Source organism: Mastigoproctus giganteus, chromosome 1, assembly GCF_048544385.1.
Source record: "Mastigoproctus giganteus isolate SK-2022 chromosome 1, ASM4854438v1, whole genome shotgun sequence".
Taxonomy (NCBI): domain Eukaryota; kingdom Metazoa; phylum Arthropoda; class Arachnida; order Uropygi; family Thelyphonidae; genus Mastigoproctus; species Mastigoproctus giganteus.
Genome location: NC_143575.1, coordinates 188214640 through 188232649, shown reverse-complemented (window position 1 = coordinate 188232649; position 18010 = coordinate 188214640). Strand labels below are relative to the sequence as shown.

Sequence of the window (18010 nt, the reverse complement as noted above, 5' to 3'; positions counted from 1 at the left end):
TTTAATCTAAATAAAATAACTGCTCTGAAATGGGAATTTAAAACTTAGAACAGAGTACACAAAACTGTTTCACTATATTAAAAATTGTAAGACCCAATTCAGCAAACAAATTGGTAGAGCTAAAGGTTCACTACAGATGTATAATTACTTTCATTCAAAGGCTGAGAAAACATTTTATATTGTATCTAGTCTGGGATGAGAGATAAACTGCTTTATTTTTCTTGCAAAAAAAAAAAAAAAAAGAAGAGAAGGGAGGGCTTAATGAGACATGATGCCAATCCCAGATATGAGATGAAGAATTTAATTTTGGTGAATACTGTGCATTTAGGAGAGGTGGGGGAGCGATGTTTCTCATCTAAAACTGACCAAAGGTGGCAAGAATATTCAGAGATCAAGGTAATGCAGATGTTGTGTCAATGTGGTATAAAATGACCAGCAGTAAATGGAGGATAGTAGTCGGGGTATATTACAGGTTAAATCACCCTAAGAATTATGACAAATCTCTTTAGGCAGACTGAATGGGCTAGCAAGTATGACTGTCCCATTATGGGTAACTTGAACCTGACTTATAGACGTGGATTGGAAATACATCGTACGGTTAAAGTATTTTGAACAAACTGGATGATTGCTACTTATCCTAGCATTTCTGAGAGAGCTCTAATATCTTAGATCTGGTTCTTACTAAGAAGCCTAACTGTATTAATATCTTTACGGTCAGGAGGGTGGACCAGTAGTAAGCAATGACCACAGTACCATAAAATGGGTTATATCTATAGAAATCTATGTGGGCAAAAGTGAAAGTTTCAATTTCAAGCAAGGAGACTATGATGAATTAAGACACTTCTTGGGCTCGATTAACTGGGGAGACTTCTGTGTGATGTTGGATACAAATATATCATAGGAAATATACAAATATTCAAAGGATTTATGCTCAAAGCCGCAACATTTGTACCAATGGTCAAGTTCTGTAAACATAAGATACCAAAAATGGATGACAGGTGAGATTAAGAGTTTAACTGTGAAAGAGAAACAAGCACGGGCCAGTTACAGATAAGTAACTTAATAAGATAAGTAAATTACAGATCTCAGATAAGCATTTGTTTGAAAAAAACTGAAGTTAAAGGAGAGTAAGGCTTGAGGGAAGGATGGTATACATTCCAGTTATAATTAAAAGACCACATATGAATGTATTAAATTGTCGGGAATGTTAATTGATAGTGTCATTAGACCTGGGAAGATCCCCTTGGATTGGAGAAGTACTAATGTCTCCCCCACTAGAGAAAGGCGGTGCGCTAAAGAGGGACTGTGTAACTATAAGCCAGTGAGTTTGATTTCTGCGGTAGAGGAAGTTCACAGACTGTGATTAAGGATGCGATTCAGGACCATCTCAACAAGAATATATTCTGAATAGAGCCCAGCATGGGTCGTCATGCCTGATCAATTCGGTAAATTACTACGATATAGTCATTAAAGAGTTGGAACAAGTAACAATTTTGACATCATATCACCTAGATTAGCAAATTGATAAGCTTTTGATACTGTCTCTCATGGAAGGTTGCTATATAAACTGGAAGAAGTTGGAGTTATTGGTAAGATTCTACGTGCTGGATAACAAGCTGGCTAAAAGATAAGAGGCAGAGAGGTGTCATAAATGGTCAATCTTCAGAGTGGACCAGTGTAATAAATGGGATCGCTCAGAGTTCAGCACTGGGTCCCCCTGCTACTTTTCATACGATAAGAGGCAGAGAGGTGTCATAAATGGTCAATCTTCAGAGTGGACCAGTGTAATAAATGGGATCGCTCAGAGTTCAGCACTGGGTCCCCCTGCTACTTTTCATACATGATACTGACAAGGATATCCACAGAACACTGTAAAAGTTTTCCGATGATTTGAAGGGGGGGAATGATGGTTAACAACCCAAGCCAGGCCAAAATGCTTCAAAAAAACAGATCATTTTTACATATAGACTGAAAAATGGCAACTAAAGTTTAATGCTTTTAAATGTAATGTTTGGAGAACAGAATCTTGGCGTCATGTATAAGCTAGGGCGAGAGGATTTAAAAGTTAGACATTATGATTCATTCTGATATGAAATTTTCCATGCAGGTAAACACGCAGCCAGGAAAGCACATGGTATCCTGTCTGAATTTGCAGAATGTTTTCCAGTAGTGGGATGAGTGGGGGGGGGAGAAGACATCATTATCCCTCTGTACAAGGCAATGGTTAGACTGAATTTGAAATATTGTATTCAGGTCTGGAGACTACACCAAAAAACACATCTACTGGAGAGGGTCCAAAGAAGATCAACCACATTAGTTTTTTTTTTTTTTTTTTTTTTAAGGAGCATTAGCAACTAAGGCCATATTGCTCTGGGATATGCGATAGTCATTCCCTGATCTTTCCGCATCCTCCATATTTGGTGGTGACGGGCTCGAACCCCGGTCTAATCAAGAAGCGTGTGCTACGCACTGCTGCTCCTTCCCACCTGGCTACAGCGGCGCCAACCACATTAGTGATCAGTGCAAATCAACATGCATGAAGAATGGCTTACAGGGTGTGGACTGCACAATTTGACAACTAGACATTTAAGGGGAGGTCTGTGAGGTGCTGAATGGGTTGGGTAAAATGAATGAGGAAGATCTATTCTCCCTTGTAAGTGAGATGAATGCCATGGGGTACAAATACAAAATATCAGGGAATATCTTGAAACAGGCCTATGGGGCTGGGAATTTCCATACTATAATAATTAATGATAAAACACCAGCCAGGAATTAAACTAAAAATTTACTATACAATGAAATGTGATGCAAATAAAATAAAAACACTGATTAAATTATAGTTAAAATATAGTTAAAAACAATAAAATTAATTAAAATAAACTAGGTTAAAAGCGAGTTAAAATAAACTAGGTTAAAAAAAAAAGTTATGTATAAGCAGGTCCATGGCACGGCCATGGGTTCCCCCATCAGTGCCATTGTGACCAATTTGGCAATGGAGGAACTGGAAACTAGGGTGTTTCATCAGTTGAATTTCCCCATGCGCGAGTGGAGGAGATATGTGGACGATACCTTCACTATTTTAAAAAAGGGAAAGGAAGATGAGGTGCTCAATTTGCTCAACAGCTTTTCCACATTTATACAATTTATCTTGGAGGTGGAAGAAGCTGGGTCCCTCCCGTTTCTGGATGTCTTGGTGAGCAGAGATGGATCTAGATTAAAAACAACGATCTATAGAAAGCCTATGTGCCTTGGCAAATTTGTTCATTATAGCTCAGCACAGGCTTGTCATCATAAGAACAGTGTAGCCAGGGCATTGTTGAATAGGGTGGGGACCCACTGTAGTACCCCTGAAGAAAAGGAAATAGAAATTTGCAAAGTCACGGCAGACCTCAGGAAATGTGGATACCCCCAGAGGGTCTTGGACAAATATATTCATAGGGTTGAGTCCAATCGTAGGGAGTGGCCTGCCCCTGTGGCTACTGCATACATTCCTTACTATCCGGGCCTTTCAGAACGTATTGTACGGGCATTGCGGGAGTGCCAGACTCGCTGTGTGCAACTTCCGGGTCGGAGGTTGCACACAGTGATATCCCAAGTTAAAGATCCCGTAGCCCAGGACCATACTAGCAATGTGGTCTACGAGATTAAGTGCCCGGATTGTGAGGAGTGTTATGTGGGGGAAACAGGCCGACGTTTAAAGGACCGTCTGGGGGAACACACGACCGCTATCAAGACTGCTAACTATGTGAGGTCTGCTGTGGCAGAGCATTTCTGGGAAAAGCAGCATCGGATCTCCCCTGCAGACGCGGTCATTACTGACCGCGCCCATGGATTTTGGGAACGCAAGTGGCTCGAGAGCTTGCGAATCGGTTCATCCAGTCACAATACTATTAATAGGGACAGGGGGATCCGTTTACACCCCCTGTTTGAGGCAGTTGTCCTCAGAAGGGATGACCGTTTCTGTTTGACACGCTCCCGAGCCACTTCCATTTCCGATACGCGCATGGAGAATGTAGATCATGTGTCTGATGATCACGTGCATGAGTGCCATGGACCGGCTACTTAAGGATGTGTCTTAGCACTAGTAGTATGCTGTTGAAGAAGGAGACGGCAGTTCTCCGAAAGCTCCAGGTTTCATTGTTTTATCGCTTTTAACCTAGTTTATTTTAATTAATTTTATTGTTTTTAACTATATTTTAACTATAATTTAATCAGTGTTTTTATTTTATTTGCATCACATTTCATTGTATATTATTTCATTGTATAGTAAATTTTTAGTTTAATTCCTGGCTGGTGTTTTATCATTAATTATTATAGTATCAGGGAATAACAGAAGATTGGATCTCGTGAAGTTCACCTATGAGAGTGGGTTATCAAACACTGGAATAAGCTGCCTCCCAAATTGGCAGAGGCAGAGTCTGACAAAATTAAAAGCAGAATTAGATGGTTATCTTGTGGTAATGGTATAAATATAGTGTTATTTTATTCATTTATTTGTTTATAATTATTTTTATTTTGACTAATCCAGAAAAGTCTGCTTCCTTACATCATTTGCCTTTACTAATATTAATTAGTAAGCCCAAAATTAGAATTTCAATGGATTCAAAATTAGAATTTCAAAGGCTGACAAGAGAGCTGTGCATGTAGTCATTAACTTTCAGCATGCACTGATAAGTGCTAAATGTTATAACATAATACAAATAGCACCTTTTTATATCCATTATCATGACTAAAATTATTTATTGTCAAAAAAAATATATTAAAATGCATATAAATCACAAAAAAAAAAAAAAAAAAAAAACCCAACGGTAGTAGTAACCTTACAAATATCTAAAAATTGCATTTAACTAATGAGTCAACCTGCTTCCTATAATCCATAGAAATTTTCAATGTCAATTTCATGTTGATTCATTATTTGGCATACATAATATGGAAATTGACAATGTACTTATGAAATGATTATTTCTCTTCTTGCAGTTACACTTATTGAGTCCATATTCAATTTTATGTTTTGTTGTAAAGTGGCAAGTTTTGACACACTCAATGAAGTGCACTTCAAAGAGGCAGCATTTTAATGGTTTTAACTTATTAGTCTTGTTTCTATTAATTTAACCATTTACACATGAAAATTTAAACATGCAGAATAAAGAGGCAAGTTGTTTGTGAAGATGTTTCTAAATTACTACATGGATATGATATATTTAAATGAAATTTTGATTTTTAAATTCCTGGTAAACTGGGAATGCAATGAAACAAACTAATGTCATATCTTTATAATCAGCATATCCAAAATAATAAAGAAACAGGAAAAAAAAATAATAATAATCAGAAAATATTAAATAAATAAGAAATATTAAATAATCTGAAAATTTTAACAGATATTTTTCATGATTATTCAAAATTTAGGCTGGATGTGGTCAGCATGCATGGCCACAAGTTAGAAGATTGCAAATTTAATCCTGTACACTGTCATGAAAATTGCATGCCCCACTGTGAACTGTGGCAGCTGAAAAGCCTGGATGCCCTGAAAATTTACAGGGATAATGAATACATAAACTCCTTTATGATATTTAATATGGAAAAAGCTATATGGTGTATTTATTATTATTATCATCACTTATTATTATATATATTATTTTGACCTTTAGTCTTTCTGGCCCCATCCTTTATTATATAAATATCCTTTCACTGATGTCAGTTTGAAACTAGTACAATATGTGGAATGTCACAAAAAATAGCTATTAAAGATATGCATATAATATACTGTTTCAGTTAAAGCTCACAGCATTTCTGACCAATAAGAAAAATCAAGGAATATCAGCTTCTATCCATGCTATAACACTTCAAAAAGAGCTCCAAAAAATAACCACTTAAGTTAATTTCTTTAAATCACTAATAACAATATAAATTCTGAAGTACATATAGAACTTCTGACCAATAAAAAGAGCAGTATTCAACAATGGCCATACTATATGCACTTGCTCACAAATCCTTAAACTACATATATCACAGTCCTATGCAATTACTTAAGTTACATTTTTTTCTCCCTATGATTTAAATACAGCTTTTCCACCATTTCTGAATATAATCTACAATTTTATAAAATTTCACACTGTTTGTAAGCAGTGTGGTATTTGTAATGTATATAGCAGACATGACCCATTACACATAATAAATGGAATCTTTACTATAATTTATAAGAACATCCATGTTTTCCATTCTAATGTTTAATTTGCCAAATAAAAGGTAAGATGTAAATATTATTTATACAATAAATTATTTTTATTTATAAATAAAAATATAGATATTTTATTCATGGTAAATGTTATTTAAAAAGACTTGGATCAAATTAATGATTCTGCAACATATATCTTTTTGTATATTGTTCATGTAACAGATGAGAGAATTCCAACTAAAAGATTAAATTTATTAAATTAAAGAAACATACATTAATAAAAGTACTAAAATTTACCATAGACTTGTTTGATTATGTTTTCTTTTTATAATATAAAAAAGTTCTATATAGCTGTATTAGGGGGAGGGAGACAAGCATGATAAAATATATACAAAAAAAAAAAAAAAAAAAAAAGGATGCTCGTCCCTTAAAAATGATATCAAAGTTAAAATTTTATTAAATTAGAATTTTTACAACTAAAATTATTAAATGCCATTACTTTGGTACCTTTATTTATTCCCATTTCATTAAAGACCATAGTCCTAATGATATATTCAATGAGATCAGCATAGCACCTGCTATGTTTAAGGTACGTAACAAATATTTGCGTTGATGGTGATGAAGCATGTTACTGAAAACCAACTCTATGCTAGCTTGCACTATCCATTGACCATCAAGAGCTGGACAAGGTATCATATTCAATATTGCTAGTGCTCCAGAAAAAGACACTATGTATCTTTAATACAGTTAAGAAATAATTTAGTGTATTTTCATTTTTTTTGCATTATTTCTGCAGTGATGAATATCAATTTTTTTTTAAAAAAATGAATTTTTTACACAATAATTCTCAAAAATTCCTTTCCCCTCTCATTCAACATTTAACTGAAAAACTGAATGTATTAAATCTTTAGGTGCGGATTTTTAATGGTTTAGATTACTGGCTAAATGGAAGGGGGAAGATGGACTGGATTTTTTCAACTTCTGTACAAGTTGACTATTGTAATCTCTCTCCAGCCACTGGTTTACCAACTGCAAATTTGAGATAACATAGTTTTTACATTCTGCTTTTTTTCTTGTTAAATGTATATACACCTCACTCTAGTCACTTTAAACAAAAAATACAACAGTTATTGCTTCCGCTTCTCTTAGATCATGGAGGCAGATTTAATGGGTACTGCAGAGAGATAATGTGCTTATGCTATACTCCACTGTTCCCAAACTTTTGTTACTCAAGTCACACTTGGATTTAAAAAGAAGCTGTGTATGAAGCACAGCTAAAGGAGTGAATGCTAATGAACTCAATATGGTACAAGAGCATAAATAGGATGTTATGCACCCCTTTTATTTACTTAAATAGAAGGGATACAAGAATATTTCCTGGTGCTATCAAGGCAATATCAGGTGGGTTGGAAAGCTGCTAGCTTGTGGCGATACAGAAACTAACAGATTAACTACAGCCACAGGGAGAGGTGAAAGTGATTCTTATATTGCATCTATTGGAATATGTAGTAGTCTGGTAAGCAAGATATCAGGAACTGCAAGGCCTCCTGGAAGTTCTCAGGCAACAAGCTAATACATGGGCTGTGTTAGAGTAACTAAGAGTAAAAACAAGTGAATGTATACTTGCATGTACACTAATGCAAAGAGCATAGTAAATAAATTTGATGAATTTATTTACTATGAAGTAAACCAATGGCTTAACCAATGAAGTACTGGTTAAGTCAGAGTGCAGACATTGTAGTGTATTGGAAGCATGGTGTCACTCAGACATAAGGAATGCAGAATTTTAGTAGTAGTAGTAGTAGTAGTGGCATGTGATGCAAGAAAGCAAATCTATGAGGTTATGCAGCATCAGCCAAAAAAAAAAAAAAAAAAAAAAAATCACACCATTCCCTCCAAATGCCTGTCCAGTTCCTCCTTAAATTTATTCACCCTATCAACTTCCACAACGACAGATGGAAGTTTGTTCCAGCAATTAACCACCCGCTGGCTAAAGGCAAATTTCCGCACATCTAATCTACATCTGTCTTTTCTTAATTTGAATTTATGCCCCCTTAGGTTCGTAATCTGAACAAGTGGAAGGATCCCATCAGAATTCAGCGCGCTGAACCCATTCAAGGCCTTATACACCTCAATCAGATCACCGCGCAGGTGCCTAGTCTCCAGCCACTGCAATTTGCAGAACTTAAGCCTCTCTTGATAAGAGGATCCCTTCATTCCCTTCACCAATCTTGTTGCCCTTCTCTGTACACGCTCAAGTAAATCTACATCCTTCCTAAAATGAGGCCTCCAGACCTGTACGCAGTACTCAAGGCGTGGCCTGACCATTGCCTTATACAGAGGGATAATCACCTCCTTTTCCCTGCTAGCAAAATTCCTATATATCATTGACAAAACCCCATGACCTGCCCTGGCAGCCTGTCTGCATTGCTCAGAAAACTTCATATCTGCCTGCACAATTACTCCCAGGTCTTTTTCATTTTCTACCACCTTAAGTGTAAGTACCACACAGTTGGTACGTTTCTCTGGGGTTACTTCTACCCATATGCAGTAGTTTGCATTTGTCAAGGTTAAACTTCAGTTGCCACTTCTTAGCCCATCTGCCCAAATTATATAGATCCTGTTGCAGTAGCACATTGCCATTAACAACCCTGCCAACCTTTGTGTCATCTGCAAACTTCAACACTAAGCCTGATATACCTTCATCAATATCATTGATAAATATACAAAACAACAGTGGACCCAACACCGAACCCTGTGGGACTCCACTAATAACATTAGTCCAAGAAGAGCAGCACCCATTGATTACCACCCTCTGTCTTCTCCCACTTAACCATCCTTTTATCCATTGTAGCAACTTACCCTTAATACCATTCTACTCCAATTTGTACAATAGTCTTCCATGCGCAACAGTGTCAAAAGCTTTCCTGAAATCCAAATATATGATATCAAAATTATTTTTTGCATCCAGTTCCTTTGAAACCACATCATAATATCCTATCAAATTTGTCAGACAAGACTTTCCCTTAACAAACCCATGCTGTGTCTGAATTATTGCTGCAGTCTTGTCTAGATGATCCTGCAATGCATCTTTAACCAGCGACTCCATTATTTTACCCGGAACAGAAGTTAAACTAACTGGTTTGTAATTACTCATGTCGATCCCCCTTTGTGAATTGGGGATACATTTACACATCTCCAGTCCGTGGGAACCTCCCCTGAGTCCAAGGATGCTCTCATAATTATGGCTAAGGGTTTGCTTAGTTGCTTTGCCGCCTCCTTTAATATAACTGGACAGATCCCATCCATCCCAGGTGCTTTTCTTATGTTTAACTTCAACAATTTCTCCTCCACTTTGCTCTCAGTTATTACAAAATCATTAAGTATCCTGCTACAATTTGATAACCTTCTGCCATTTTCAAACCTTAATAATTCCTCACGTGTGAATGTAGATGCAAAATACTCATTCAGTTTGTTTGCTATCTGAGCAGGATCATCCACAGTCGAACCATCGATGTCAAGTGGACCAATCAGATTCACCCCCTTCCTTTTAAAGTTTATATAAGTAAAGAAATCCTTGCTGTTTTTCTTAGCATCTTTTGCCAAGGATTTCTCGTAATCTGCCTTCGCCTGCCTAACCTTCTTTGTAACTTGGTTACAGATCAACTTGTAGCTATCATAGGCTTCTGTGTCACGTGTTAATTTGTATGCATCCCATGCATTTTTCTTCTCTGTTACGAGTCTCATTAGTTCATTTGACAACCATTTAGGCCTAAACCTTGAACAATATTTCTTAATAGGTATGAAACTTTTAGTAGCATCCACGATTAATTCCTTGAATGCTTCCCACTGTACTCGCCTTTACGGAAGCAAAAACCTTTTCCTTTACCCCTGATGGAAATTAAATCTTTAAGTAAATCCCACGTGAGTACACTGTGATCACTGCCCCCTAGTGGTTCTTTTATCTGCAAATTCCTAATACATGAATGATCACTGCTGATAACCAGATCAAGAGTATTACTTTCTCTGGTTGCCTCTCGAATATGCTGCTGCAGAAAATAATCATCCAATAAATCCACAAAAGTCTGACTAGTGTGTGAGTGACCAACCCACAAGTTCCAGTCAATATCTGGGAAGTTGAAATCCCCCATTATAAGACATTCCGATTTACTAGCCCACTCTATTTCTCTGTACAATTGTTCATTGTACTCATTCGAGTCATTAGGCCTATAACACACTCCTACTCTTATTTTTGCTTTCGCAGTGCTTATGTCACACCAAACTGACTCAACAGTGCACTGTTCATCTATATCAACTGGATGCACTTCTTTTGATTTTATGTTTTTCTTAATTAACAGCATAACACCTCCTCCCTCTCTATCCTGTCTATCCTTTCTGTACACATTGTACTCCCCAAATTCCAGTTCGGCATTCCTTATATCTGTGTGACACCACGTCTCTGATATCCCAACAATATCCGCCTTTGATGTCTTGACCAACACTTCAAATTCATCAAATTTATTTACTGTACGGGAGTACAGTAAATAAATTTGATGAATTTATTTTTTGTATACATTGAGCACAATGTATACAAAAAAGGATAAACAGGATGGGGGTTCTAAGATTATGCCCTTAGTTAAGAATCATATAAAATCTAAGGAATCTGCATCCGGCTGATATGGGTGGCCAGTGCAATGATGAATCAGCTTGATGTGACATAAGCATTAGGAAAACAAAAAAAAAAATAAGAGTAGAAGTGTGTTACAGGTTTAATGACTGTGAGTATAATGAACAACTATAGAGATAAATAGTGTGAACCAATAAATTAAAATGACTTATATGGGAGATTTTAACTTTCCAGATTGACAGGAACTTGTGGGTTAGTCAGAGTAGGCCTGAGGCATGGGCAACCGGGGCAATCGTCTGGGGCCCTGCTCTCGCACAATACAAAATGGTTAATGAAGTAATTATTATAAATTATATGGTTTTGCACAAAATCAATAAGAAATGAAAGAATTGTTCTTGTGTGATGTGGCAGTCTCTGATTGGTCGATGTGTCGGCTATGTGGTAATTGCTAATTGATGCTTACTGACACGTGACCAACGCTCTGATTGGTCTATACTTGTCATGCGTCAGCTCAGTTGACAGTGTCTTTTTAAGAATATTTTGTGTCTTAAGCGACTCCTCCAAAGTGGCTTAACTTTTTGCACTTGGTTTACTAAATACCTGTCTTTTGTTATTTATTCATAGTGCTTATTTAAATTTTCTCTTGGACCAGAGTGGCTCCTCTTATGATGGTTGCCTTGTTCCACCTATATTCTATATATAGATTGTCATAATTTGGTAAGTTAAAGTGTTATTTTGTTTATCTTTAATAAATTATTTAATCTGCTAATGACTATACCATGAGTGTGAATTTTGAAAATGCATTTGCACAAGATTTAATAATATTATTGCATATGTTATATGAAGAAAAGTTTTTTGCATTTACAGTAAAATGGGCAAGCAAGATAGAGACCAGAATCATAAATATCCTGGTGGATCTGAAAAAAGAAAAAAATTCACAAAGAAACAAGAAGAAGCATCTAAATTGCAAAATGCAATATTGAAATCTGTTACTGTATCAAATTTGGAAACACGAGCAATGACGAAAACCTCAGCGCCAAGTAGTATTAATAAATGGTTAAAATTAAATAAGAGAAGTGTATTTGCAAAAAAAAAAGCACTTGAAAACTATTGCATTATTGCTATACTTTAAAGCATTAATTATAGTAAAAAGTTTAATATTTATAGTTTAAATACTTTTGATCCTTTTGTCCGAATATTTTTGATCATATAATGTATTATAAATACACTATATGACCAAAAGTATTTGGACACACAGGCAAATTGAGCTTTCAATTGTTAAACTTAATAACTTATAAAGCTCAGAACATAGTAGGGCCATCTTTGGCCTGTACAACAACTCAACCCTCCTGGTCATATTTTCTAAGACCTGGGGGCAATTGTGTAGTCAGATATGTTCTCTGAGTATTACAGATAGGCTGCCAGGACAGCTTGTTGTACCAGTTATGAGAAATTGCTCTAGTCTCACAGTGTTATAAACATATATGGGGGGGAGGGGGTCAGGCAGGCAATGAGCAGAGTGTATTGTGCATGGTAGGAAGTGATTTAACAAGAGCATTAATACAAGAAAAGTAGAAAAGTAAGATGCTAGTAAGCTGGTTTTACTAGCAATTTTCACTTTAAGTTAAGATGCAATAAAACAATCAGGTTATAACAGAGGTGGGGTATAGAAGGGTATATGTAATATAGACGGTTAGAAGATGCAGGCAATAATTTTGAAAAAAGGCCAGAATACTCAATTATCATTTGGCCAAGAAGAAAGTTTTCTACTCTTAACCTGTTCAAGATTGAGTCTGAATTGATTAATAACTGTTTTACAATTGTTGTGGACTTTAGTGTAAGGACAAAATTTTAGAGCGGAATGCAGAATACTGGATTTAATCCTTACAAGAATAATTTCACTGACATGATCCGAGTAAACATTGGGAGCAGAACATTTAAGACGTTGATCCAACCAAGAAAAAGATTAATAGCAATCATAAAGATTATCATCCTGTTCCACATTCTTGTAATGCCAAAATGACATGAGGCTAAGAACAGTCATGAGAGAGAAGCTCCCATCACTAAGCTGTGATCTGAGGTGATAAGGATTACTAACATTGACTGTGTACTTTGAACAGTTGTTTGAGAGAAAAAGATTGAGGGTATTAGGTATGTGTTAGGACCTGTCTGGTATCCTAATAATGCCATCAAATGAACGAACTGGTAATGAGAAAGGTAATGAACAAGCTGTGTAAGGTCATTAATAATTGCAAAATTGTCAGCATCTTCACCATTGGATCCGTGTAATGAAAAACCTGAAGCCGGCTGGAGTTGTGAATATTAAAATTACCAAGGAAAATTACTTCATTGCAAGGAAAGTCAGACCAAAGAAAGTTGAGTTTCAAGGAGTTTCTCCAAATGATTAGTAGAGTTCGGAGAATAATAGATGCAATAGATGAAGTTGACAGAATGGGGTTCAGAGTTTAAGCTATAGGAGGTCAAACAAAGGATATTGCAAATTAGGAAGTGTCTGACAAGGCATATCAGGGCAAACATATGCACAAGTACTACATTTGAAATGAAAGAAATCACAGAGCAAATAATTAGGGCAACTGAGATGAGTAGCAACTGAGGCAACCAATAATTGAGACTGCCAGAAAAACTAAGGTTTGGTAGACTTCAGGTGAAAATTGACATTGCGGAGATTGGTACTGAGACCATGTAAATTTGTGAAATGAAGGAGAAATGTTTTCGGAGGTTTAGATAAATTGCAGAAAATTTGTTCTATTACTTGGACTATTCATGATGCATTCAGTAGATAATGTAAAAGTTGGGGGGTGGGAATAATGTTGTACAAATGAAATTTTTGGATATGGCAGACACAGCAAGAATATACCCAGCTCTTTAACAAAACATTACCTCAACAATGCCTCTTGTGTACACACTACTTGGAATCCCTCCAGTCACCAACTGGCAGAGCAGAGGTAGTGAGATTACATGCTAGCTAATCCAGATGCCTCTTAGAGAATTACCAATATATTCTGTATGGTGGACTCTAGCAGCCAGCCTGTGAAAACTGGTTTTACCCTAGAAATGTAAGGAATGTTGTCATAATGACCATTATAACCTCAAAAGCCATCATTCATACTGCATGACAGAAGCGAAGGGGGTTGCTGGAGCTTTGCACTGGAGACTAAATGTGGGTTTTTGCCTCTTCATGCATCCACTAAGCAAAGTGGTGGTACTGCACCAGACAACAAAGAGAGTCATCTGCATGTGGCATTGCCTTGTGACACAGATTGGTGGTTCCTCTCTGTAATGTGAACACCACACTTCATCTCCTGCTTATATTAATTCACTCCTCAGTGATCACGTGCAGTATACTAGCTGCAATGTTTCAGAATATGCACACAGGAAGGGAGTTATATATATCTAGGGTTACCAACAGCCATACTACTGTGAAAGTGCAAGTAGAGGATTTGGTTGTCACAGAATGGACTTCACCAAAATTTGTCCCACATGACACAAGTGGGACCTAAATATCAGTTCCACCAGCACTTTACACTCCCAAATAGCAAGCCCTAGCTGCATACTTAGTAAAATGGCTTTGACAAGTTTCAGGAACCAGGATTGTTATTTGGTTATTGGACTAATCTCAATATACCCAAGACAATCATACCATGAAAACAGCAGCAGGGTTCCCAAGATGCTATCTTTTGTCTTACCCATTCTCACACTGAACTGCACATACAGCAGCCCAAAGTATCTCCGCAACTTCTTTATATTGCAGGGTATAACATATGTGATATAATATATGATAACCTAGTGTGCAAAAAGGATAGGTGGAACAGGACCAGGGTATGTCTGCCAGGAGCAAAAGCTGATGATGTTGTAGAGCAGATATCATCTTTTAAGGGCACAAAGGGTGATATTGTTGTACACGTTGGCACTAATGATATTAAGAGTAGGAGACCAGTGGAATTACTTAACAAGTACAGGTCAATGTTGAAAAAAAGCCACGAGTTAGGGTTGAATTTCAAAGTGTCTGCAGTTCTGCCCAGACACGATAGGAGGGAGATGATGAGAGCCTTGTTGATCAATTCGGCCCTGGAGAGATTGTGCAAGGCTCAAGGGGTAGAATTTTTCTCAGCCTGATCTGTGCTTGTTAACAGGAGAGACTGCTTCTACAGGGATGGGATACACTTAAATAGAAAGGGTGCAAGAATATTTGCTGCTATCGAGGCAGAGTTAGAGTTAAGTGGGTCGAAAAACTGCTAGATTGGGGCGATACATGGACTAACAGATTAACAATAGCTGCTGCCAGAGGCAAAAGTGATTCTTGCACTACGTCTATTGAAATGCAATTGAGAAGCAGCCTATAAAGCAAGGCAATGGGGATTTCCAGGACTGTTGGGAGTCATAGTGGAACAAGTAAATACATGGGCTGCGTTAGGGTAACTAAGAGTAGAAACAGGTGCATGTACACTGATGCTAGGAGTATAGTGAATATATTTGATGAGCTTGATTGATTTTGATTTTTTGATTTGGTAGTTGTTGGCGCGTCGGCTTCTGTGGCCATATTGCACCTCCCAAGGTTTTTGCAGTACTTTGATCCAAGCCCGAGGCGGGAATCGAACCCGCGACCTTTGGGTTGCCGGGCAGGTACTTTACCCACTCGGCTAGCCCGGTCGGCTGATGAGCTTGAAGTGCTAGTCAAGACATCAAAGGCAGATATTGTTGGGATATCAGAGATGTGGTGTCACACAGACATAAGCAGTGCAGAAATGGAATTTGGGGAGTACAATGTGTACAGAAAGGATAGACAGGACAGGAAGGGAGGAGGGGTTATGCTGTTAATTAAGAAATACAAAATCTAAGAAATACAAAATCTGATTTTGGTGCACAATGCAATGTTGAGTCTGTTTGGTGTGACTGGGAAAGAAAAAATGAGAGTAGGTGTGTGTTATAGGCCTAATGTATCTGATGAGTATAATGAGCAGTTGTGCAGGAAATAGAGTGGGACAGTAAATCAGAGTGTCTTATAATGGGAGATTTTAATTTCCCAGAGATTGACTGGAATTTGTGGGTTGGTTACTCACACACTAGCAAGGCTTTTGTGGATTTATTGGATGATTGTTTTCTACAGTAGCATGTTCAGGAGGCAACTAAAGGAAGTAATACTTTTGATCTTGTCTTGGTCGTGGCTTGTCTCAATCTCCCAAAAGTCAATGAAGTAGGTGCTATTCAAAGATAGACTGTAAGGTGATAAATCAATGAAAATAGTTTGGATGGCCTCAAAAACTCACAGAATGTGTTTGATGAACCATAAAGAGGTCATTTCATATGCCTCGTGCATGTTATTTGCGGAAAATATCCTGGAGCAACACTGAGCATACACCATGTGCCAACCAACTGTAGGGAGATGCACACCCTTCGGTTCAATGGTATGGCAGCTGCAAACAAGCCCATCACAGACACCGATATGAAATGGTGTTTGTTTGGAGTGCTGTTTATTCCAGCACTCGTGGACTCTAGAACAATGGTAGAAGGTGGTGCTATGTAGTGACAAATCTTGTCACAGAATGTTTTGTTCAAAGAAACATATTTGGGTGTGAAGAGTGCTTCCTGTTAGAGTGTATTATCTCAATCATGAAGTTTGGTGCAGGTGGTCTGAAGGTTATGGCTGTTTCAGCTGGCTCAAGCTTATCATGAAATGCATGACATACTTGGATATTTTGGGCAATTATGTGCTACCAACATTGTAACAATACTACAGAAATAGTCTTGTGTATATCAGGATGAAGACTAGTTTGTGAACAATGAGGTCAAAAAAGTTGGACTGTTTCATTCAAATTTAATTCCAATGAATTAAATTTGAATGAAATGCTTCTGGGATAAACTGAAGTTCTGGATTTGGCTAAAGACAAAACAGCTTTCTTCCAAATTAGCTCTATGAAGACTGCAGTAGGAATGAAAAAAAATTCTGGCTGACACTTGCTAAAAGTTGGTAGAAAATATGACCAGGAGGGTTGAGTTGTTGTACAGGCCAAAGATGGCCCTACTATGTTCTGAGCTTTATAAGTTATTAAGTTTAACAATTGAAAGCTCAATTTGCCTGTGTGTCCAAATACTTTTGGTCATATAGTGTATTTATAATACATTATATGATCAAAAATATTCGGACAAAAGGATCAAAAGTATTTAAACTATAAATATTAAACTTTTTACTATAATTAATGCTTTAAAGTATAGCAATAATGCAATAGTTCTCAAGTGCCTTTTTTTGCAAATACACTTCTCTTATATAATTTTAACCATTTATTAATACTATTTGGCACATGTTATCGTGTTTCTATTCTTCAAAAATGATGGAAACAAGTTTATGTGACTGGAGCATGGAAAGGCATCGTTTTGCCTTTCTGTTTCCATATTTTCAGATCAGTAGTCAACATTTAATTGTAATTGTGGACTTGTCTGATGCAGAGTGAACTCTGTACATGGAAAAAGTGATAAAAAAATTATGCTTAAAAAAAAGCATGGTACATCTTTCTCTCTCTTGCCAAGCCACAACAGTGAGATGATTTGAGAAACTCTTCTAAGTAGCAGCAATACTTCAACAAATACAAAAAATACAATCATTAAAACACAATTATAGATGCCATTCTTGGTGAGTGCTCCAAGAAAAGAGAACAGAACAAGGTGCTACATTTGGCATAGTTGTTCAATGTGACTCATTTGTATGCGAGATACCACATCAATGTTTTTATTTCATTATCCAAAATAAACACATTGATGATACTGTTTGATTGCAATAAAGATTATTGTGTGTATACAACAGATTCTCTCAATTTTTTGTTTTCTTCAACATTTATATATTGTTTAATCTGTAATTTGGTTATAACAAGGATTCATTATGAGTATTTTTTCTGATTTTCTCTGCTTTCATTATAGTGGACTTTTACTGTATAACATGCTACTTTTAATTCCTTTATTTCTGGTATCCATTGTCTGGGTCACCAGGGGCACAGGATCAATTTTTCTGGCAGCCACTGGTAATAGACTTCTTCCAGTGGGTGTGGGATCATAGCACGCCCTGAGCAGACAGTTAGTTGAGGCCTGTTTCCTTCTGCCAGGGATGGACACTGGGTTGCCACCCTCCTGGTAATTACTTTTCCCTAGTGGAAAAGAGGCCAAACAATATAACATAGCACAATCCACACAAATAA

General features: G+C 36.9%; 1 protein-coding gene across 1 annotated transcript in view; it reads right to left on the bottom strand.

The window, feature by feature from the left end:
• S2P (membrane-bound transcription factor site-2 protease) overlaps positions 1-18010 on the bottom strand; it is a 168744-nt gene that overhangs the window by 7515 nt on the left and 143219 nt on the right. The window contains exon 11 of the mRNA XM_090390136.1: positions 6683-6911. Coding sequence (XP_090246262.1) covers positions 6689-6911 — 223 coding nt within the window. The 3' untranslated portion in view covers positions 6683-6688. The remainder of the gene's footprint in view (positions 1-6682; positions 6912-18010) is intronic.